Source organism: Dreissena polymorpha, chromosome 7, assembly GCF_020536995.1.
Source record: "Dreissena polymorpha isolate Duluth1 chromosome 7, UMN_Dpol_1.0, whole genome shotgun sequence".
Lineage (NCBI taxonomy): Eukaryota > Metazoa > Mollusca > Bivalvia > Myida > Dreissenidae > Dreissena > Dreissena polymorpha.
Window position 1 is genome coordinate 10,491,131 of NC_068361.1, and position 20,149 is coordinate 10,511,279.

At 35.7% G+C, this 20,149-nt stretch overlaps 3 protein-coding genes across 6 annotated transcripts in view; all 3 read right to left on the minus strand.

Moving 5' to 3' along the window:
- Nucleotides 1-531: 531 nt before the first annotated feature.
- On the minus strand, nucleotides 532-1,295 carry LOC127838244 (germ cell nuclear acidic protein-like). Its single transcript, XM_052365866.1, has 2 exons — nucleotides 1,187-1,295; nucleotides 532-1,142 (listed from the first exon to the last, which is right to left on the minus strand). The coding sequence occupies exons 1-2, from the start codon at nucleotides 1,293-1,295 to the stop codon at nucleotides 532-534; spliced, it is 720 nt and encodes a 239-aa protein (XP_052221826.1).
- Nucleotides 1,296-13,777: 12,482 nt separating this feature from the next.
- LOC127840048 (low-density lipoprotein receptor-related protein 4-like) overlaps nucleotides 13,778-20,149 on the minus strand; it is a 212,388-nt gene continuing 206,016 nt past the window's right edge. The window contains exon 19 of the mRNA XM_052368438.1: nucleotides 13,778-15,111. The gene's annotated coding sequence lies outside the window, so the exon portion shown is untranslated. The remainder of the gene's footprint in view (nucleotides 15,112-20,149) is intronic.
- The window catches only part of LOC127840047 (uncharacterized), a 65,686-nt gene continuing 59,314 nt past the window's right edge, over nucleotides 13,778-20,149 (minus strand). For all 4 annotated transcript variants that reach the window (XM_052368435.1, XM_052368434.1, XM_052368433.1 and 1 more), the window contains exons 3-4: nucleotides 18,405-18,539; nucleotides 13,778-17,043 (exon numbers count right to left, since the gene is read on the minus strand). In XM_052368435.1, the coding sequence (XP_052224395.1) occupies nucleotides 15,820-17,043; nucleotides 18,405-18,539 (1,359 nt within the window). In that variant the 3' untranslated portion in view covers nucleotides 13,778-15,819. The remainder of the gene's footprint in view (nucleotides 17,044-18,404; nucleotides 18,540-20,149) is intronic.

Here is a 20,149-nt window from a genome sequence, read left to right on the forward strand (position 1 = left end):
GTCATACAATATGTAGACTTAAACAAAATATCTCGGAAAATATGTGTCTTGTTCTGTGAAAATGGGCATAATGCATGTGCGTAAAGTATCGTCCTAGATTAGCTGCACAGGCTAATCTAGGACGACACTTTACGCACAAGCATAATACCCAGTTTTCTCAGAACACGACTCATATATTGTTGAAAATCGGTTGCGTGGGACGAATGGATATAATTTCGTTTCATGATTTTTTTCTTCGGAAAATCTGATATCTAATCAATTTGTTGTGGGCTCACATAGACTTAAATTTGGCGACTAATTATCAGGTGACCTGATAAGCGCAAAAGGGCAAAACTCTGGTAAAATAGCTATCATCAGCCAAGCCTTTGTCATCAGACCGACCCTTGTCATCAGCCAGCTTCTTGTCACCTACCTACCAACTAGGTCTTTGTCATCAGCCAGACCCTTATCATCAGCCCGGCCATTGTCACAATCTAGGTCCTTGTCATCAGCCAGACCCTTGTTATCAGCCCGGCCCTTGTCACAATCTAGTTACTTGTCATCAGCCAAGCCTTTGTCATCAGCCAAGCCTTTGTCATCAGCCAGACCCTTGTTATCCGCCCGGCCTTTGCAACAATATAGGTCCTTGTCATCAGCCAAGCCTTTGGCATCAGCCAAGCCTTTGTCATCGCCCAAGCCTATGTCATCAGCCAGACCCTTATCATCAGCCCGGCCTTTGTCACAATCTAGGTCCTTGTCATCAGCCAGACCCTTGTTATCCGCCCGGCCCTTGTCACAATCTAGTTCCTTGTCATCAGCCAAGCCTTTGTCATCAGCCAAGCCTTTGTCATCAGCCAGACCCTTGTTATCCGCCCGGCCTTTGCCACAATCTAGGTCTTTTGCATCAGCCAAGCCTTTGTCATTAGCCAAGCCTTTGTCATCGCCCGAGCCTATGTCATCAGCAAGACCCTTGTTATCAGCCCAACCTTTGTCACAATCTAGGTCCTTGTCATCAGCCAGGCCTTGGTCATCAGTCCGGCTATTGCCATCAGATAGCGTCTCGTCATTAGTGAGGCTCTTTTCACCAGCAAACTCCTTGTAACCAGCTAGGCCCTTGTCATCAGAAAGGCTTTGGTCAACAGCTAGGCCCTTGTCGCTATAATCTTGTCACCAGCCAGGCCCTTGTCATCAGTGAAGCTTTTGTCACCAGCCAAACTCTTGTCACGAGCAAGGCCCTTGTCATCAGTGAGGCTTTTGTCATCAGCCTTGTCATCAGAAATGTCTTTGTCATCATCCAGTTTTTTATTATAAGTCATGCCCTTGTCTCAGCAATGCCCCGGTCATCGGCCAGCTTCTTGGCATCAGCCTTCTTCTTGTCATGTGCAAAACCCTTGTCATCAGCCAGGCTATTGTCATCATGCATGCTCTTGTCATCAGCCAGACCTTTGCCATGAGCCAGATGCTTGTCATCAGCAATTTCCTTGTCATTTGCAAGGCCCTTTTCATCAGCCCGGCCCTTGTCATCAGCCAGCGTCTTGCCATCAGACAGGCCCTTGTCATCAGCCATGATTATCAGCCAAGCACTTGTCATCAACAAGCTTCTTATCATCAGCCAGACCCTTGTCATTAGCAAGGCAATTGTCATCAGTTGACATGAGCCAGATTTTTATCATCATTAATTCCCTTGTAATTTGCCAGACCCTCATCAGTGAGGCTTTTGTCACCAACCAGCTCTTGTCATCGGCCAGGCACTCTGTAGGTGCAAGCAACATTCAAGGCAGTCGTATGTGGATGGCAACTGGGACGTCCGTGACCTATATACCGTGGGTTAAAAGTGAACCCATCATGAGCGTGAACATAATTCATTTTACAGTGGTTATGGGCCAAAATTGTTATGCTGACCTTCGAATTATAATTATGATGGAATTGAATGTGCGTGCGTCCGATAATCCTTCTTTCCTTCTTTAATTCCGTCGCAGTTTTTGTTTCCGCGCGAGACCTTAGATACTAACAATCCAGGGTTGGTGCGGTGGTCGAGTGGTAACACTCTGGTCTACGATACCAGAGGTCCCCGGTTAAATTCGTGGCCGGAGCACTGGACATTTCAGAAATGCTTCAAGTGTTTCCTACCCAAATAGAGATGTACTCGTATGAAATCAAGGTAATTCTCGCGAGTATCGGCGCTATACACTGAGCACGTAAAAGAACCAAGGGATCTATTCGCCAAGAGCCAAGGTATCGCACCCGGATTCCTTGTATATCAATACTGTTCAGCAAAAAACAAAGGACTCGATTGGAAATAGGTGCTTGCGCTTTCATGGGTTATCTTTGACCGAAAGGTCAAAAGAAAAAGAAAGAAGAAGAAGAAATCCAAACTTGATTCTATTTGACATGCAACATATGGTGAAAGGTCGTTCTGATTAAATAATTTTTATGGAGTAATTGCGCCTTTTATTAGCAATATCGTTTCCGTGCGAGATCTCTTATACAAATGATCCGAATCGGTAAAACTTGTCATGCAGCATCCCAATGATTTTGACATGCGGATCCATGGCAAGTCGGTCTGGTTCAATGTTTGCTTCAGCGGATTATTGCCTTTAATATTTTTGTTATTTTTCATACGTGCGATATCTTATTTTATCTTATTTTACAATACAGATCCGCTTTTGTTTATTAAACTTGGTATGCAACAACCCTAACTGGCGATGAAGAGGGTCGTTGTCATTTCATTCCGGTGAAATGATTGTTTCATATAATATTTGATTTTCGATTATTTATGTGTATTTTTTTTTCGTTTTCGAGCGATCTTTCGCACTAATCAACCGCATTGAATCCTTCTCTCAAACATCCTTATTTGTGGACATACACATATTTTCAGGTTCTTCCCCTCAATCATCATTTCAAGCAGGTATTCAACTTTGATTAAATGGGCTTTTTACGTTTTGGTAAATTGACAAAATTAAAAAAGTTGTTTCAGAATCGCAAATTTTCGTTTTAGTTATGATATTTGTGAGGAAACGGTAATACTGAACATTCACCATGCTCTAAAATATCCATTAAATGCATCTTTTGACGATTTAAAAACCTGAAAATTATAAAGCGTTGTAACGCGAAACGATTGCATAATATGGAGAGTTCTATTGTCGTTGTTATATTTGTGACACTACGAGGATTGCTTACATAAAGTATAAAAACATTCCTCGTTGTATGAGCACGGATGGCCGAGTGGCTTAATAGGTAGAGTTTCACTCCAGGACTCCAGGGGTCAGTGGTTCGAGCCCTGTTGAGGGTAACTTTTTTAATTTTTATTCTTGATATTTACTGGAGCTTTTTATATCAAATGTTTACATTTATCAATATAAAGCATTTAATGACAAACGTCAGTACATGCCAAAATCTGTGAAAAGGTCCCTTTAAGGATGAGCATGCGCAAATTGTCATAGCGGTACTCTCCAGTGAGTTTTAATGGAGTTATTTATCATTAACCCTTTCAGTGCGGGAACCGAATTTTAAAGGCCTTTGCAAACAGTTTGGATCCAGATGAGACGCCACAGAACGATATTTTAGCAGACATCAAATTTCCCAGCATGCAAAGGGTTAAACAGGAACACTTGACCACATATTACGACAAAGCGTATCCGCTGGGAGCATTCCTAAGTTTGATCGATATTTATCTGGTTAGATTTATAGATAGATTTATTTCGGCATAGAAAGCATATACACAGTTCACAACATAACATAGAATAAAATAATAAGCAATTATTAAAAACTATATCATGTACAATAAACTATGACATCCTCACCAAACCAAGGATAACACAAAAAAGAGCAAGCCCTTATTTCCATTGTGGTCCTTATTATTGGTGGCATGACAAAAAGAGGCAGACCTTAAACATAACTATGTTGACCTTAAACATAACTATGTTCATAGTAAAATAATTATTTAATGAAATAAAAAATATATATCACTGTTCAAAAGAGATCAAACTAATTATCACAGTAGTGCTCAGAAAATATGACAGGAGCTGGAAACTAAGATCAATTGATAATGTTATCAATTATTGCAACACATAGATATTTTGACAGTTGTAATTTGATGATATGAGGTATCAAGAATTATCTAAATTAAATATATTGCTAAAATGTATGTTATGAAGTAGGAACTAATAATTATTAAAAATAAAAACCTGAGACGAAGTTAATATCTGCTTATTAAAAGTGAAAATATACACATATATAAAAATTAAATATTATTCATTAAATGACTTTTAATGGCAACCTTAAAGCCTTCTAACCTGTTGACCTCTGTGAGTGACTCAGGTAAAGAGTTCCAGAGTTTAATGCTGTTAAAAGAAAAGGATTTGGAACCATGACATTTGACCTTGGGTAAACAATACCCACCCTTTTTACTAAGCCTAGTGCTGTAATTATGCATAGAATCTTGGGACACAAAGTGTTCACTCAAGTAATCTGGAAAAAGGCCATTTCTTATTTTGAAGACATGACATAACATTATTTGATTTACTCTGATGTGAACTGGTAACCAGTTGAGGGACTTAAAGTGAGATAGGTCAATATGAACTCTAGAATCAAGGTCAAGAACAAACCTAATTAACTTGTTTTGACAGGTTTGTAACTTATTTCTTAAAGACTGAGTTATACTATTATACCAAACAGAACAAGCATAATCATAATGACACTGAATCAGTGACATTACAAGAAGTTTCTTCGTATGCAAAGTAAGGAAATCTTTCTTACGATAAAGGAATTTTAACCTAGAATTGGCCTTTTTCAAAAGAGACTCAGCCATTGAGCAGAAAGAAAGGTTTTGGTCAAGGGTAATTCCAAGATACTTTACGGATGATGTAGAAGCAATGGGTGTACCATTACAAGATATATCAATGCTAGATTGTGACCTAAGTTTTTGCTTGGACCCAAACACAATTGACTCAGTTTTACCTAAGTGCAATGACAACTTATTGTCGATCAACCATTGGCTAACCAAGTTCATATCATCTGTTAGTGCCTTTTCAACATCAAGTACACTTTTACCAGAAACAAGGATTCCAGAATCATCAGCATATAATAACAATTTATTTTTAACCACAGCTGACATATCATTCACGTAAATTAGAAAAAGAAGGGGTCCAAGGATTGAGCCTTGGGGTACACCACAGGTTATACTGGCCTTAGAAGAAAAGGTACCGGAGACATCAACAAGCTGGTTTCTATCCGACAAGTATGATTTGAACCAGTTTAAAACGCTATCACTAAGACCGGATGCACGAAGCTTCATGAGAAGAATTGAGTGGTCGACTGTATCAAACGCCTTCTGTAAATCTAACATAACCATGCCAACAATATTACCTTTATCATTTTCATACCTGATAAAATCTGTTAGGTGAATTAAACAAGTATCCGTGGAGAAGCCACTTCTAAAACCTGACTGAAATTTATACAATAATTTATTATCTTTAAAATAAGATTCAACCTGGTCATAAACTACCTTTTCAAGGATTTTAAAAATAACATTTAAAATGGACACAGGCCGGTTATTACCTACAGACAATAGGTTTATGTGTTTTTAAGTCTTAAAGGGAATTTTCACGCTTTGGCAAATTGACAAAATTGAAAAAAGTTGTTTCAGATTCGTAAGTTTTCGTTTTAGTTATGATATTTGTGAGGAAACAGTAATACTGAACATTAACCATGCTCTCATATAGCCATTATATGCATCTTTTGACGATTTTAAAACCTAAAAATTATAAAGCGTTGCAACGCGAAACGATTGAATAATTTGGAGAGTTCTGTTTTTGTCGTTAAATTTTGTGAAACTACGAAGATTGCTTATATAAGGTATAAAATACGTCATGAACGTGTACTCGGCGGAATAGCTCAGTAGGCTAAAGCGTTTTTACTTCAGGACTCTGGCAGGACTCCAGGGGTCACTGGTTCGAAACCTGCTCCGGGCAATGTTCTTTTCCTTTTTTTAATTTTTTTCTTGATTTTTTTACTGGAGCTTTTATGATCCAATGTTCACATTTATCAATATAAAGCATTTAATGAATAAGTTAAAAAAATGCCAAAATCTGTGAAAAGGCCCCTTTAATGGTTACAAAAAGTGACATGTCTTACCTTTATCTTTGACATACTGATACCAAGTCTTCATTAAGAAACGTCACTAAGATGGGTTCGTATTGTGTTGAATAAAGCTTTTGAAGGAGTTTTCGGCGTGTTTAAAGATAAAATAAGCCGTATATGCTGCATGCATGCATCGGATAAGAATAACGTTGTCCGGCATGTTCTATTCTTATACGTTGATGAAACAGTTTCGCATGGTGCGAATGCATGTCACACGCAGATGACTGGTGCCTAGGTTCAACAGTTCAAGGTCTAAGGTTAAAGCCTCTATAACGCTCAAAATCAACGAAAATGTCGTAAAGTATTTCGTAAAATAAAGTTAACACCTAAACAATCAGTGTTCCTTATAGCAATAGCCACAATTTCAACGCTAGATGTGGTATGATTACATAGATTTTTGTAGATACAAAACGCTCGTTTTTATTTATTTGTGACTCAATTAATTTCATTTTATTTACTTTGAATATATCTATTCATACGACACACGAACATTAAAATGGTACTTTGTTAGTGTTCATGTGTCGTATGAATAGATATCGTTGCGGGAAATTAAAATGGAATTAAATATGCAAAACAATAATAAAAACGAGCATTTTGTATCTGCAAACATTTATTTTGCCAGACCACATCTGGCGTTGAATTTTCGGCAATTGCCATAAGGAGCACTGATTTTTAATTGTTTAACTTTATTTTACGAAATATTGTACGAAATTTTCGTTGATTTGCAGTAGTAATTGGGCTTTAACTCTTTCGCAGAGGTCTTAACATATTAAGCAGTTGTCACGCGCAAGAACAAGGTTCCTTTGTCGAAGATTCACGGTCATATGTAAAACAGAAAATGTCAACCCGTAACACTAACAGTTTGTTTGAAGCATAAATAAGCATCCTATAAGCCACAGGTGGTTAGCGTGTGGCTATGATATTAATTAGTGAAAACATCATTTTGAATGATAAATAATCATATAATACGAAAAATTAACTTTTCTGAAGAAAAAAAATTCACTATCAAATATATATATAACAAGGTATGCAACTCAAAATCAGCCCAAAACGGGGTGCATCGCTTTGAACAGCCATATCTTCATCAATTGTGCAGCGATTTTCACGATCTCGGTCTTATTCAACGCAGAAATTAATTTCCTTTCTGGAAATGTATATGTCTTGCAATATTTTTACAAATGCTGGGTCAACTTTTAAGAAATACAACGATACACAACACGTATGACCCAGTTGACAGTGATCATGCAGTCTTTATGAATGAAATCTCCAGCTGTAAAGACACACCTCCACATTGGACCAATGAAATCACTCGTATGTTTAAAATGTCAGTTAGTTGAAATGTATGTAAACAAAGGTTTTAAACGGCGCTGGACAGTTAGTCTTGATGCATAATGTAACGACAAGAACGGTAATAATGTTTTTTCATACGTTTTATTGAATTATGGTATCGAACTACATGAACTTTGTAGGGAAGTTGCCCTTTACTCCGTGAAGATTTCAGTCGTCTTTGCTACACTTCTGTTTCTCCTTAAAAACAACAAACTCATGTTTGCAATACCAGACGAGACGTTTATTTGCGGGACACTGTGCAGCCAAGTTCAACATTGAATACATACATGACAAGATTTATAGCTACAAAATGTGAACCGACCGGCCAGGAAAAACCAGAGACGGTTAACGCTGGAAACCTGTGCTCGTTTGCCAATTGTCGGAACACAATACGAATGTCGAGCCTCATTCATGTGTCTGGTTTCATATAAAAATCAAAACATATACAATCACAACAAAAAACAACAACAAATTTTTCTTAGCACATAGAATTAAAATAAAACCTGTCCGCACTGACTGAAGACGCCTGGTAGAATGAACTCTACATAACATAATCATACGTTTGAGATCCTCGTGCAAGACTGACCAATAATTTTATTACTGTAAAACAGTCTCGTTTCGCGTAAGACAAATATTTCACGCTATACTATCGAAACGCGTGAAATAAAAATTAAAGACTGCATGGTCACTGTCAACTGGGTCATGCGAGTTGTGTATCGTGTTATTTCTTAAAAGTTGACCCAGCATTTGTAAAAAATATTGCAAGACATATACATTTTCCAGAAAGGAAATTCATTTCTGCGTTGAATAAGACCAAGATCGTGAAAATCGCTGCACAATTGATGAAGATATGGCTGTTCAAAGCGATGCACCCCGTTTTGGGCTGATTTTGAGTTGCATACCTTGATATATATATATATTTGATAGTGATTTTTTTTCAGAAAAAGTTAATTTTTCGTTATAATATGATTATTTATCATTCAGAATGATGTTTTCACTAATTAATAACATACAGTAGCCACACTATGTTAAATGTGTAGCAATTAATTTGTACAGACCGTTATCTACGTCTCGGTATTATTGCACGCGTGTCAAAAAATTGAACATGTATTCATACATGCATGTAAACACATATTACACGTATTAATTAACGTATAAGTTCGTCCATTCGTAGAGTAACTCGTGTATTTTGTGTGTCGGCACAATAACGGGAGACAACGGTGTTGCCCATGTTAAAGAAATACGTACCAGTTGTGTCTCTGTATAAGACATCTCGTATGTGAAAAGCATGAAGGTCTATGTTAAGTTTATGATAATGGGCTTTAGGAGCCGATTGTTAAAATATGTTTTTTAATTATTCAATCACTCAATCGCGGGGTTTTTTATTTCGTGTTTTTGTGTCATGCTACCATTCCTGTAGTATTATATTGATAAGTTTGTATTCGCATAGAGCCTGCTTACATTCTCAAATAAACAATTATTTATAAGTACCCGAATACTGAAAATCCATGTATTCAGTAATGCCATCTTAATGTAAGTAACTGTATTTTAAAATGACATCTTATTGAAAGTTCGTGCATTAATGCCATCTTACTGAAAGTCCCTGTATTATGTAATGCCAGCTTACTAATAGTCCTGTATTATTTAATGCCATCTTACTGAAAGTTCCTGTATTCAGTAATGCCAGCTTTACTGAAAGTGCCTGTATTCGTTAATGCCATCTTACTAAAAGTCCTGTATTATTTAATGCCATCTTACTGAAAGTTCCTGTATTCAGTAATGTCATCTTACTGAAAGTCCCTGTATTCAGTAATGTCATCTTACTGAAAGTCCCTGTATTCAGTAATGCCATCTTACTGAAAGTCTTGTATTATGTTATGCCATCTTACTGAAAGTCCCTGTATTATTTAATGCCATCTTACTGAAAGTCTTGTATTATGTTATGCCATCTTACTGAAAGTCCCTGTATTCAGTAATGCCATCTTACTGAAAGTCCCTGTATTCAGTTATGCCATCTTACTGAAAGTTCTGTATTATTTAATGCCATCTTACTAAAAGTCCCTGTAATATTTAATTCCAACTTACTGAAAGTCCCTGTATTTAGTAATGCCATCTTACTGAAAGTCCTGTATTATTTAATCCATCTTACTGAAAGTCCCCGTATTCAGTAATGCAATCTTACTTAAAGTCCTGTATTCATTAATGCCAGCTTACTGAAAGTCCTGTATTCATTAATGCCATCTTACTGAAAGTCCCTGCATTCATTAATGCCAGCTTTCTGAAAATCCTGTATTCATTAATGCCATCTTACTGAAAGTCCTGTATTATTTAATGCCATCTTACTGAAAGTCCCTGTATTCAGTAATGCCATCTTACTGAAAGTCCTATATGCATTAATGCCAGCTTACTGAAAGTCCTGTATTCATTAATGCCATCTTACTGAAAGTCCCTGTATTCATTAATGCCAGCTTACTGAAAAGCCTGTATTTATTAATGCTATCTTACTGAAAATCCTGTATTATTTAATGCAATCTTACTGAAAGTCCCTGTATTCATTAATGCCATCTTACTGAAAGTCTCTGTATTCACTTATGCCATCTTACTGAAAGTCCTGTATTCATAAATGCCATCTTACTATACGTACTGTATTGTTTAATGACATCTTACTGAAAGTCCCTGTATTCATGTATGCCATTTTACTGAAAGTCCCTGTATTGAGTAATGACAGCTTACTGAAAGTCTGTATTGATTAATGCCATCTTACTGAAAGTCCTGTATTCATTAATGCCATCTTACTGAAAGTCATGTATTCATTAATGCCTTCTTACTGAAAGTCCATTTATTTATTGATAACCGAGTAATGAGATACATTGTAATCATGTATGCCCGCTAACTAAAATAAATACCTGCCCACTGAAATTCCAAATATTTATTTATACCTGTGTAACGATGTTCCATGTAATTATATAAGCCTGCTTGCTTAAATTCAATGCTGGGCGGCGTGAAGTTGTTTCACGTTTTGCAGTTTCTTGCTTGCCCAGCAAGGTAGAAGGGAACTTTTCATTAATCAATTAGATAATAAGATGTTTTTGTTCAATTTTACAACATTTTGCAATAAATGTCCAATTTATTCAGATTGGTTTTCTGTACTTTCTTCGTCACTCCGTCCTTATCTCGTGGCAAAAGTCAATATGATAGTGGAAAGGTGATTAATAAATTAAATTGTATGCACACAAAAAAGGCTTTGTGAATCGGACTCGGAATCTAAGTTACGTAAAAAGCGCGGGGCAGATGGGAATGGTGCAAATAGGTTGCCTTATATTGTGTAACGGGTCAGCCAATTGGGCGCTGGGTTCTGGGTCACGTGATATATAACTTCACTAGCGTCTAGCGTGGTTTTGCAGACTAAGGGAACGCGGTTAGCAGAAAGTTTTTTTAATTAATCACCTACCCCAGCCTGCCTCCGCCATTTGTGTTTTCATTTTGTACCATACTACTTTCTATGTGTGCATTTAACATTAACATGCAGATTTCTGCAGTTGTATGTATGCCTTCATGTGTGGTTAAAGCGTTTACATGCATACTTTTTCATGTAGGCGGTTTCGTGCTTGCCCAGCAGGGTAGAAGGGAACTTGTCATTTATCATTAGATTTATTAAGAGGGTTTTGTTCAATTTTACATTTTGCAATAAATGTCCAATTCACTCATATTGACTTTCTTCATCACTCTGTCCTTATCCCGTGTTGGTAAAAGTCAATATGTTAGTGGAAAGGCGATTCATAAAATCCAATGTATTCATCGATACCTGCATACTGAACAACCATGTATTCATCCATACTTGCATACTTCAAGCCCATGTATTTAGTAATGCACGTATCTAAAACGTCCATGTATTTATCAATATATGCATACTGCAAGTCCATGTATTCAATAATGCATGCATACTGAACGTCAATGTATTCATTCATACTTGTCTACTGAAATTCCATCTATTTGTTAATGTCATTGTATACTGAAAGTCCATGTATTTATGTATGCCTGCATTTTGCGATTCCATGTAATTATTTAAGGTTGCCTGCACACTGGAATTTAATCTATTTGTGGATGCATGCAAACCGAAATTTTGTGTACTCATTAATACCTGCATACTGAACGTCCATGATTGTATTCAGTAGTGCCTGCACACTGAAAGTCCATGAATTTATTAATATCTGCATACTGAATTTCAATGCAATCATTTATGTCTGCACATTGAATTTCTTTGGTTTAATTATTGCATGAATATTCAAACTGTGTGGAATCAATAATGCATGCATACTGAAATTATGTGTATTAATTTAATAATGAGAATCCATATATTGTCAAAGCAACCTTACAGAAAATCCATGAATTCATGAACGCATTCATACAGATTATCAATTTATTCATGTATGCATCCATACAGATAATCAATGTATTCTCGAATGCAACCATACAGATTATCTTTGTTAGAATTATGTTTTATCTCCGCCGTCTGTCCGTCCGTCCATCCTTGCATCTCCTCCTCCACTGTTAGCACTAGAACCTTGAAACTTACACACATTGTAGCTATGAGCATATGTGCAACAGTGCACTATTTGGATATTTTGATCTGACCCCTGGGTCAAAAGCTGCGGCGTGGTGATACGCGTCAGCCTTGGCCAAGCCATTTTTAGTATTTATAAATGCATCCATACAGAAAATCCATGTATTCAGGAATGCATCCATGTAGATAATCCATGTATTCATGAATGCATCCATATAGATAATCAATGTATTTGTTAATGCATCCATTCAGATAATTCATGTATTCGTGATTGCATCCATGCATTTATTCAATGTATTCATGAATGCATCCATACAGATAATCCATGTACTCACAAATGCATCCATACATATAATGAATGTATTCATGAATGCATCCATACATATATTTAATGTATTCATGAATGCATCCATAAATATAATCCATACAGATAATAAATGTGTTCATGAATGCATCCAAACAGATAAAACATGTATTCATGAATGCATCCATAAAGGTTTTCCATGTATTCATGAATGCATCCTTACAGATTATCCATGTATTAATTAATGCATCCATACATTTATTCCATGTATTAATTAATGTACCCATACAGATAATCAATGTATTCATAAATGCATCCATACAGATAATCAATGAATTTATGAATGCATCCCTACAGATATTCAATTTATTTATAAATGCATCCATACAGATATTCCATGTATTCATGAATGCATCCTTACAGATAATCCATGTACTCATGAATACATCCCTACAGATAATCCATGTATTCATGAATGCATCCTTACAGATAATCCATGTACTCATGAATACATCCCTACAGATAATCCATGTATTCATGAATGCATCCATACAGATAATCCATGTACTCATGAATACATCCCTACAGATAATACATGTATTCATGAATGCATCCTTACAGATAATCCATGTATTCATGAATGCCTATATACAGATCATGCATTTTTAATGCATCCATACAGATCAACATCATCATATTTGGTAGCCTATTTATAAATATAATTGCTGTTTACATGAATGCATGAAAACATTCAAAAATCATTTATCTATGATTGCATTAGAAACTCTAAATAAATTGTGGGAATAAATTGTCTTTTATTTAATTGAGAGAGCTGTCAGCTGTAACTGCTTCAACTAATTTAGTTTTCCCATTTTATTACAAAATTGTAAATCTTTCTCCTAGTTATTGGGAGAGAGTATTCCTTGTTGAATCATGATAAAATCAGTAATAGATTTAGTATTAATCTAACTTGAATGGGCTGTGCTCTGTGAAAAAGGGGTTTAATGCATTTGCATAAAGTGTCACCCAGATTAGCCTGTGCAGTCCACACAGGCTAATCAGGGACGACACTTTCCACTTTCATGATATCTTTCATTTCAAGAAAGTCTCTTCTTAGCAAAAATCAAGTTTAGACGCAAAGTGTTGTCCCTAATTAGCCTGTGCGGACTGCGCAGGCTAATCTGGGATGACACTTTACCTACATGCATTAAACACCCTTTTCACAGAGCACTGCACAGACAAATCCTATCTTAAAAATTCAATTTAAGTTTCTAAAGGGTATTTATTTTAATATTACATCTTTTTTTTGTAAGCTGTAACTTTCAATAGGATTATGCCATGATGTGGAATAATGTGTTTTTTAGTTATTCACAAAGTTCAACTTTAAAAGTTAAAAGTTCACATCTTAATCCCTACCGGTCCCAAAAGAATGTGTTAACAATAAGATCAAATACAACAAAAGTAGTTAATTCTTTTATTATCGCACAAACAGTAATGGAAAATTGCAATACAAACATAACAAGCAAGAACATAACAATTCATATTCAGATCATGCTTAAATTATTTGGCCATTTATCTGCTTTAAATGCTGCAAATTTATGCATACAAATAATTCTTTACTCAATAAAATGTCACTTTGATATAGGTAATTAGTAGATAAATAGAAGATTGCAATAAGTTAGCAACGTTAACCCTTTGCATGCTGGGAAATTTGTCGTCTGCAAAAATGTCGTCTGCTGAATTTCTAAAATTAGCATTTTCTTCGATTTTTTTTCAAAGAATACTATCAGAATAGCAAACAGTTTGGATCCAGATGAGACGCCACGTTCTGTGGCGTCTCATCTGGATCCAAACTGTTTGCAAAGGCCTTCACAACTCGGTTCCCGCACTGTAAGGGTTAATTGTATTTGTGAACTTATTATTATATACCCAGTACTATTATACAATTATTTTTTCTTTAAAAAAACATCAACATCATAAACATACTTTTCATAAATGATGTCATCTTGAAGTTAGATCTGCATATAGCTACCTTAGAAAAAATAAAGGCACATTAAGCATTACCAAAGAAAAGCGATTCAAATAAATACAATATTGTTATTTAAGTTTATTTTATGCACATACATAAGAGACAAAAAGTACAAAATAAAACAAGACAACAACAGATTTGACAGCAATGGTTTAGTATTGTTTGGAGCTTTGAAGCACTACATGGACACATATTTTTTCACAAAATTTCTGTCTTTACATAATGCATGTTTAAATACGATACCATAAAATGCACTTCTAGTACATTTTTACAGGGTATTGTATCTGTGTTGTTTTCCTGTTTTTTTCTTTGTTCAATCATTGTATTCATAATTATTATATTAAAAAAAAAAAATCTTTGTTTTGATGATCCCTTAAGAACCCAATAAAGTAGACATTGTTTCTTGCGAGGACAGTTTTATAGTTTGGGGGGCAAAATAAATCCCAATAAATGGAATTTCAAAACAGGAATTTGAAGGATCTTTGTTCAAACACTCGTCTCTAAAGCTCTTTTGGATGTGTTATAATATATTGTTTATAGCTAACATTAACATACCTTTTTAATCAATGGTTAAACCATTTACGCCTTAAGCGTCAAGAAAAAAGGCCTTGGCAAAAGGCGTAGACCCAGACCTCATCAGGGTCTGCGCTGTTTGCTTAAAGGAATTTCTGTAAGAAATATTCTAAATATAGAAATAAATATACTAGACATCCCTAATTTTGGAAATAAATTGATCCAATTTAGAAGGATGGGAGAATCCACTAGGTATAAATGGGTTAAACAAACATATAACAATATTCTTCTATGCATTCATAAAATGAGAAACTACAGTAAACTAATCACCTTAATATTAGCAGCACTATATGACAACATTATATACACACATATAATAGAAACATAATAAGCCTTGAAACCAGTTTGTATTAGTCTTTGATTGAACCTTAATTATGTCCCATTTTGCATTTGACTATTTTTGGTTAGAGCTTATTATGATTTTATTTTTTTGCTTGATTTTAATTAAATTTTCAATAAAAAGACAATACATTTTTGTAAAATGTAAGGAAGTCTGCATACATAAGTCAGAACCTCTTAACTTCTAATCAATAATTTTCAGTTTTAAGAACTTAAACATTAGAATGACAACTGATGCATATTGAGAGCTCTCGAGTCCGTTCTCTATGCAAAACTTGTACTGTGTGCTTTTGTGGGGTCTAAAGAGCCCTTCCAAAGTGGGCATTGATGCTGTGGTCTCCCGGTCACTACGCGGACATTATATCCACTAAGCCACTTAGTAACTTTGGTCCCAGATAAGTAAAATTGTATCTTATTAATTGCTTACTGACAAAACACCTATCAGGTGAAAAAGCACACAAGCCATTATATAAAAAACAAATCAGAAAAAAATCTTAATAGACAAATAAATTGACAGTTATCAAATACTAATCACATTAATAGATTTATCTCACATACACATTATTGCATATCATATTTCTCGAAAACCTTTTTCAATGCTTCCCTGTGCTCAGTGTCAGAAGTCTGTGACAATGAAACGGACCGTTTCTTTCCTTTGTTTTTGCTTCCTTTTCTCTTGAACATCGTTTTAAACTGCTGGAAAGGTGTTCGCTCGTTTTTCGGCTGATTATACGAGGGACTAGAGGGCGGGGTGGTGTGTATTTCGTTGTACAATCCTTCAGGCTGCTGTTGAGCTAAATGCTGCTCATGCCTCTGAATCATATCTAGGTCAACGCTCGACAAGGAATGCGGGCGATTTTTCCCTGACTGAAGACCCTGGTCGCGATCCCTATAGGCCATGTCCGGCATTGAGCCCATCGACATCATGTGACCACGAACATGAATTTTAGGGGACGCTTGGCCTTCCTCTTCCGCTATTGGAGTACTAATATGTGTTGAATTGAACGAAAAAATACGTTCATCATCATCATCATAATAGGACTCGTGACCGTAAATATTCAGATCGTTGTTTGAATAAACCCCACTGGAGTTCGTCATTTCACTCATTTGCAATGACTCACTCGTAGATCTGTTCATGTTTTGCTGAATTGCTGACTCACTATCCCCGAAAAAAAGTTGGGATGGTTTGTGTAAACAACTGCTTGCACTTTTAGAAGAAATGCTCGTAATCCGCCCATGATCAACCACACTCACATTTCCCTTTGGGCTGAAATTCTCCTTTGGGCTGAAATTCTCCTTTGGGCTCCTATCATTCTTCACCGGAATCAATTTTGGATCACTCTTCTTCCTCTCACCTCCCAAACCTCTCAAATCTTCCTGACTAGAACACAGACGACCGCCATTCAACAAATCCTCTAATCTAAACGAACTCAACTCCAAACTGCTTCGATTTTTGGCCGAAAACTTTGACCCAAACTTTCCTGAATCCTTCCCTTTCTTGTCTTTCAAATCACCTTTCTCCCCATTTTTCTTCTTTCCATCACGCATGTATCCATTCATACCCCCTTGGGCACATATCTCGTTCATTAAGTTCAATAGCTGCTCATTTTGTTCTCTGTGCTTCTTTACCTCAACCTCGAGGTTCGATATTTCCCGATCCTTTGTCCACAGCTTCTCCTTCACTTTTGCCTGTTCTTTCCGCAGGCGACCCTCCAATAGCATCAGTCGAGACATGACGTTGCTCATTTGAGACTCTGACTTCACACGTTGTTGCTTTAGGGCCATCTGTAGGAATGTAAAAGAGTGCTCATTTAAACGGGCATGTCGCCTTAAAATGGAGAGCAATCTGATATAGCCCCCTTGATGCAGAAAGGTATCATGTGACATTAAAATTAGAAGGCACATAGGACCGTTTTGCACCGATGGGGTAATATATTCATAATGGTATAAACTTAAAACTCAGATTCTTGACCAGGATATTATTTTATGGAGTTACAAGAAATATCATTTTTTAAAGATATACGGTGTTGATGACCATTGATTTTTGTTGGTAAAAAATGATCATTACTAAAATCAATAAGATAAGACTTATGTATGAGATGTTATTTCTGCATGTGTTTATATAATATTCGTAGCCACATCATACCGACATACATTAAAATGAGGACAGATCTAATTTTCAAACTTATAAGGACTCTACTCAAGAATGTAAACATCAGTTACAAAGGATAGTCTTTTGTGAAAACAAGCATGGAGATGAAAATCATTCGTGCTGTAGCCGATAAACATCAGTATAGGGTCTTATTTTAAATCTTGATTTTAATTTGCGAATGAATATTTTACATACAATACTGTCTTAAAAAGCCTTTTAACATTTTTGCGGACTGGCAGTGAAATAATGCTCCAAAATTGATATCAACACAATATAATTCATAGTACACAGCGGAAACAGACAAATAAACTTGTAAAAGTATGAGGAAACCCAAAAATGTGTTAACATCATATGAACAAATCTACACACACAAGTGGGTATTTCCCAACAGTGTACATTCTTTACCGTAAACTGTTCAACAAAGATGGTAAACCAGTTTTTCATATTATAATTTAACACTATTTGAAGTCATGAAGGCAGAACCCTGGCTGTTGATATATAGGTTTATTAACCCTTTCCTCCATAGAAGCCAAGTGAAAATGACTTGCAACCAGCATAAAACCAGAACAGCCTGCGAGTAACTCGCAGTCTGTTCAGGTTTTATGCTGTTTGCTGCTCATCAGTAAGGGTTGGAAATGAAACCTTTTAAAAGTGAATCTAGTAAGAAAGGTCTTAAAATTAAATGTAACTTTCTAAGGGACTACAAATGCGTCAAAAAACGTATTTAAGTGGAAAATAGTTAACACATTTATGCCTAGTGTCTAGAAAAAAGGCCTTGGCAAACAGCGTAGACCCAGATGAGACGCCGCATGATGTGGCGTCTCATCTGGGTCTGCGCTGTTTGCCGAAAGGAATTTCTGTAAGAAATATTCTAAATATAGAAATAAATATACTTAAGACATCCCTAATTTTGGAAATAAATTGATCCAATTTAGATGGATGGGAGAGTCTACTAGGCATAAATAGGTTAGACAGTTACACAACAAAAACCTACCTGGCTGTGGTACAGCTTCAACTTGAGTTCCATGACCTGTCTGTTGTGTTTGGCGCGCTCGTTCTGCATTAGTTCCTGTGCTCTTTGCAGGGCCTGCCTTGCTACTACCATCTCATCCTCCACCATAGCCGAACTCTGAAACCAGAACAAAGCAGCGTGTTGAAATTTCAGCCATTTTTTTAAATTACATGTATAAAAGATAAATTTGTACTTCTGAAATTAGTACAAATTACAACAGAACATCTTGTTGAATCCCCCAAATAATTGAGATCTCAAATGAATGAAAAACATATCAGGATCAAATTCAACTATTTTTTACCAGTATTATTGAAACATCATGTTGACAAACAACAATGTCTCAATTTTAAAATTGAAGTGATGAAGGTTGTGGTTGTGGTGGTGGAGGTGATGCTTATGATGATGATGGTGATGATGATGATGATGATATTTGAGTCTCGCTCGTGGAAAACCAAGCATAATGGATGTGTGAAATCTTGTTCTGGTTTCCCGAGAGTGAGGCTCTTTAACCCTTTGCATGCTGGGAAATTTGTTGTCTGCTAAAATGTTGTCTGCTGAATTTCTAAAATTAGCATTTTCTTCGATTTCTTTCAAAGAATACTATCAGAATAGCAAACAGTTTGGATCCTGATGAGACGCCACATTCTGTGGCGTCTCATCTGGATCCAAACTGTTTGCAAAGGCCTTCAAAATTCGGTTCCAGCACTGAAAGAGTTAAAAACCCAGAGAAAGCTTTATCTTGCCTTCAGTAGTGGTTAACCTAAGCTTTAGTGACCAAATGACCAGCAAGTGACCAAATGACCAGCAAGTGACCAAATTACCAACAAGACAAATTACCAACAAGACAAATTACCGGCAAGTGACTAAATGACCATTTAATAGGTTATTTGCAAAAAATACATGTTGTCAACATTATTGCTGTTTTATTGTAACATGCATCATTCTTTTATTGTTTCTTAGAAAGTATACCATAACTAATTAGCAAGAAACAAAGTGTGATACTTACTGATAAACAAATATTGAATTAACAAGAAGAACATAACAAAGAATAATCCATCAATTTAAGTGTTAACTTCAAAATAATTGTCAAACTCAAAGAACATAAAATAAACATACTTGAATGTAAGCAAATTACACTACCTGGCTCAAAATCAATTTTATGTTAATTAAAAATTGATTCATGATTAAATTACAAAATATTACCATTTATTACAAATATCATATTGGCTATCATGTCACACACAGTGTAAACACATTGCCAAATGTATGTCTAGACCACAAACCCCAAAGGCACAAACTGTTCTTATCACTGTAAATTTGCATAAAACTTCATTTAATTGAACAAACATTTCCTCAATGGTTATGGAAAAACGAGTAACTGGTAACAGAATATCGGAAAATCTATGTCACTTCTTCATTAAACAAACTTCTAGTATATGTCAATGCTTAAGCAAGGTTAATTGTGTTACCAATTAACCTTAAATATACATCATGTAAAAGCATAACAGACACTATAAACAACTTCCCTAAAATGAACATTGTAATCATGTCGCATATTATTTTATCTTCTTTTAAAAGTATTTCTTAAGCCAATTGTTATAGAATATTAATATTTTTTGGATAGTTAATAATTCAGAATGTTTATTTTGTTGATAATGAATAAGCTCTTAATTGTGTTACCAATGTACCTTTTATACATCATGTAAAGGCATATATTAAGACACTGT

Excerpts from the sequence above, each read along its gene's own strand:
- LOC127838244 (XM_052365866.1), bottom strand. The coding sequence starts at position 1,295 with ATGACTTATAATAAAAAACTGGATGATGACAAAGACATTTCTGATGAC. Across the intron at positions 1,143-1,186 it reads TCGTGACAAGAGTTTGGCTG|ATTATAGCGACAAGGGCCTA; the intron begins GTGACAAAAGCT and ends GCTGGTGACAAG.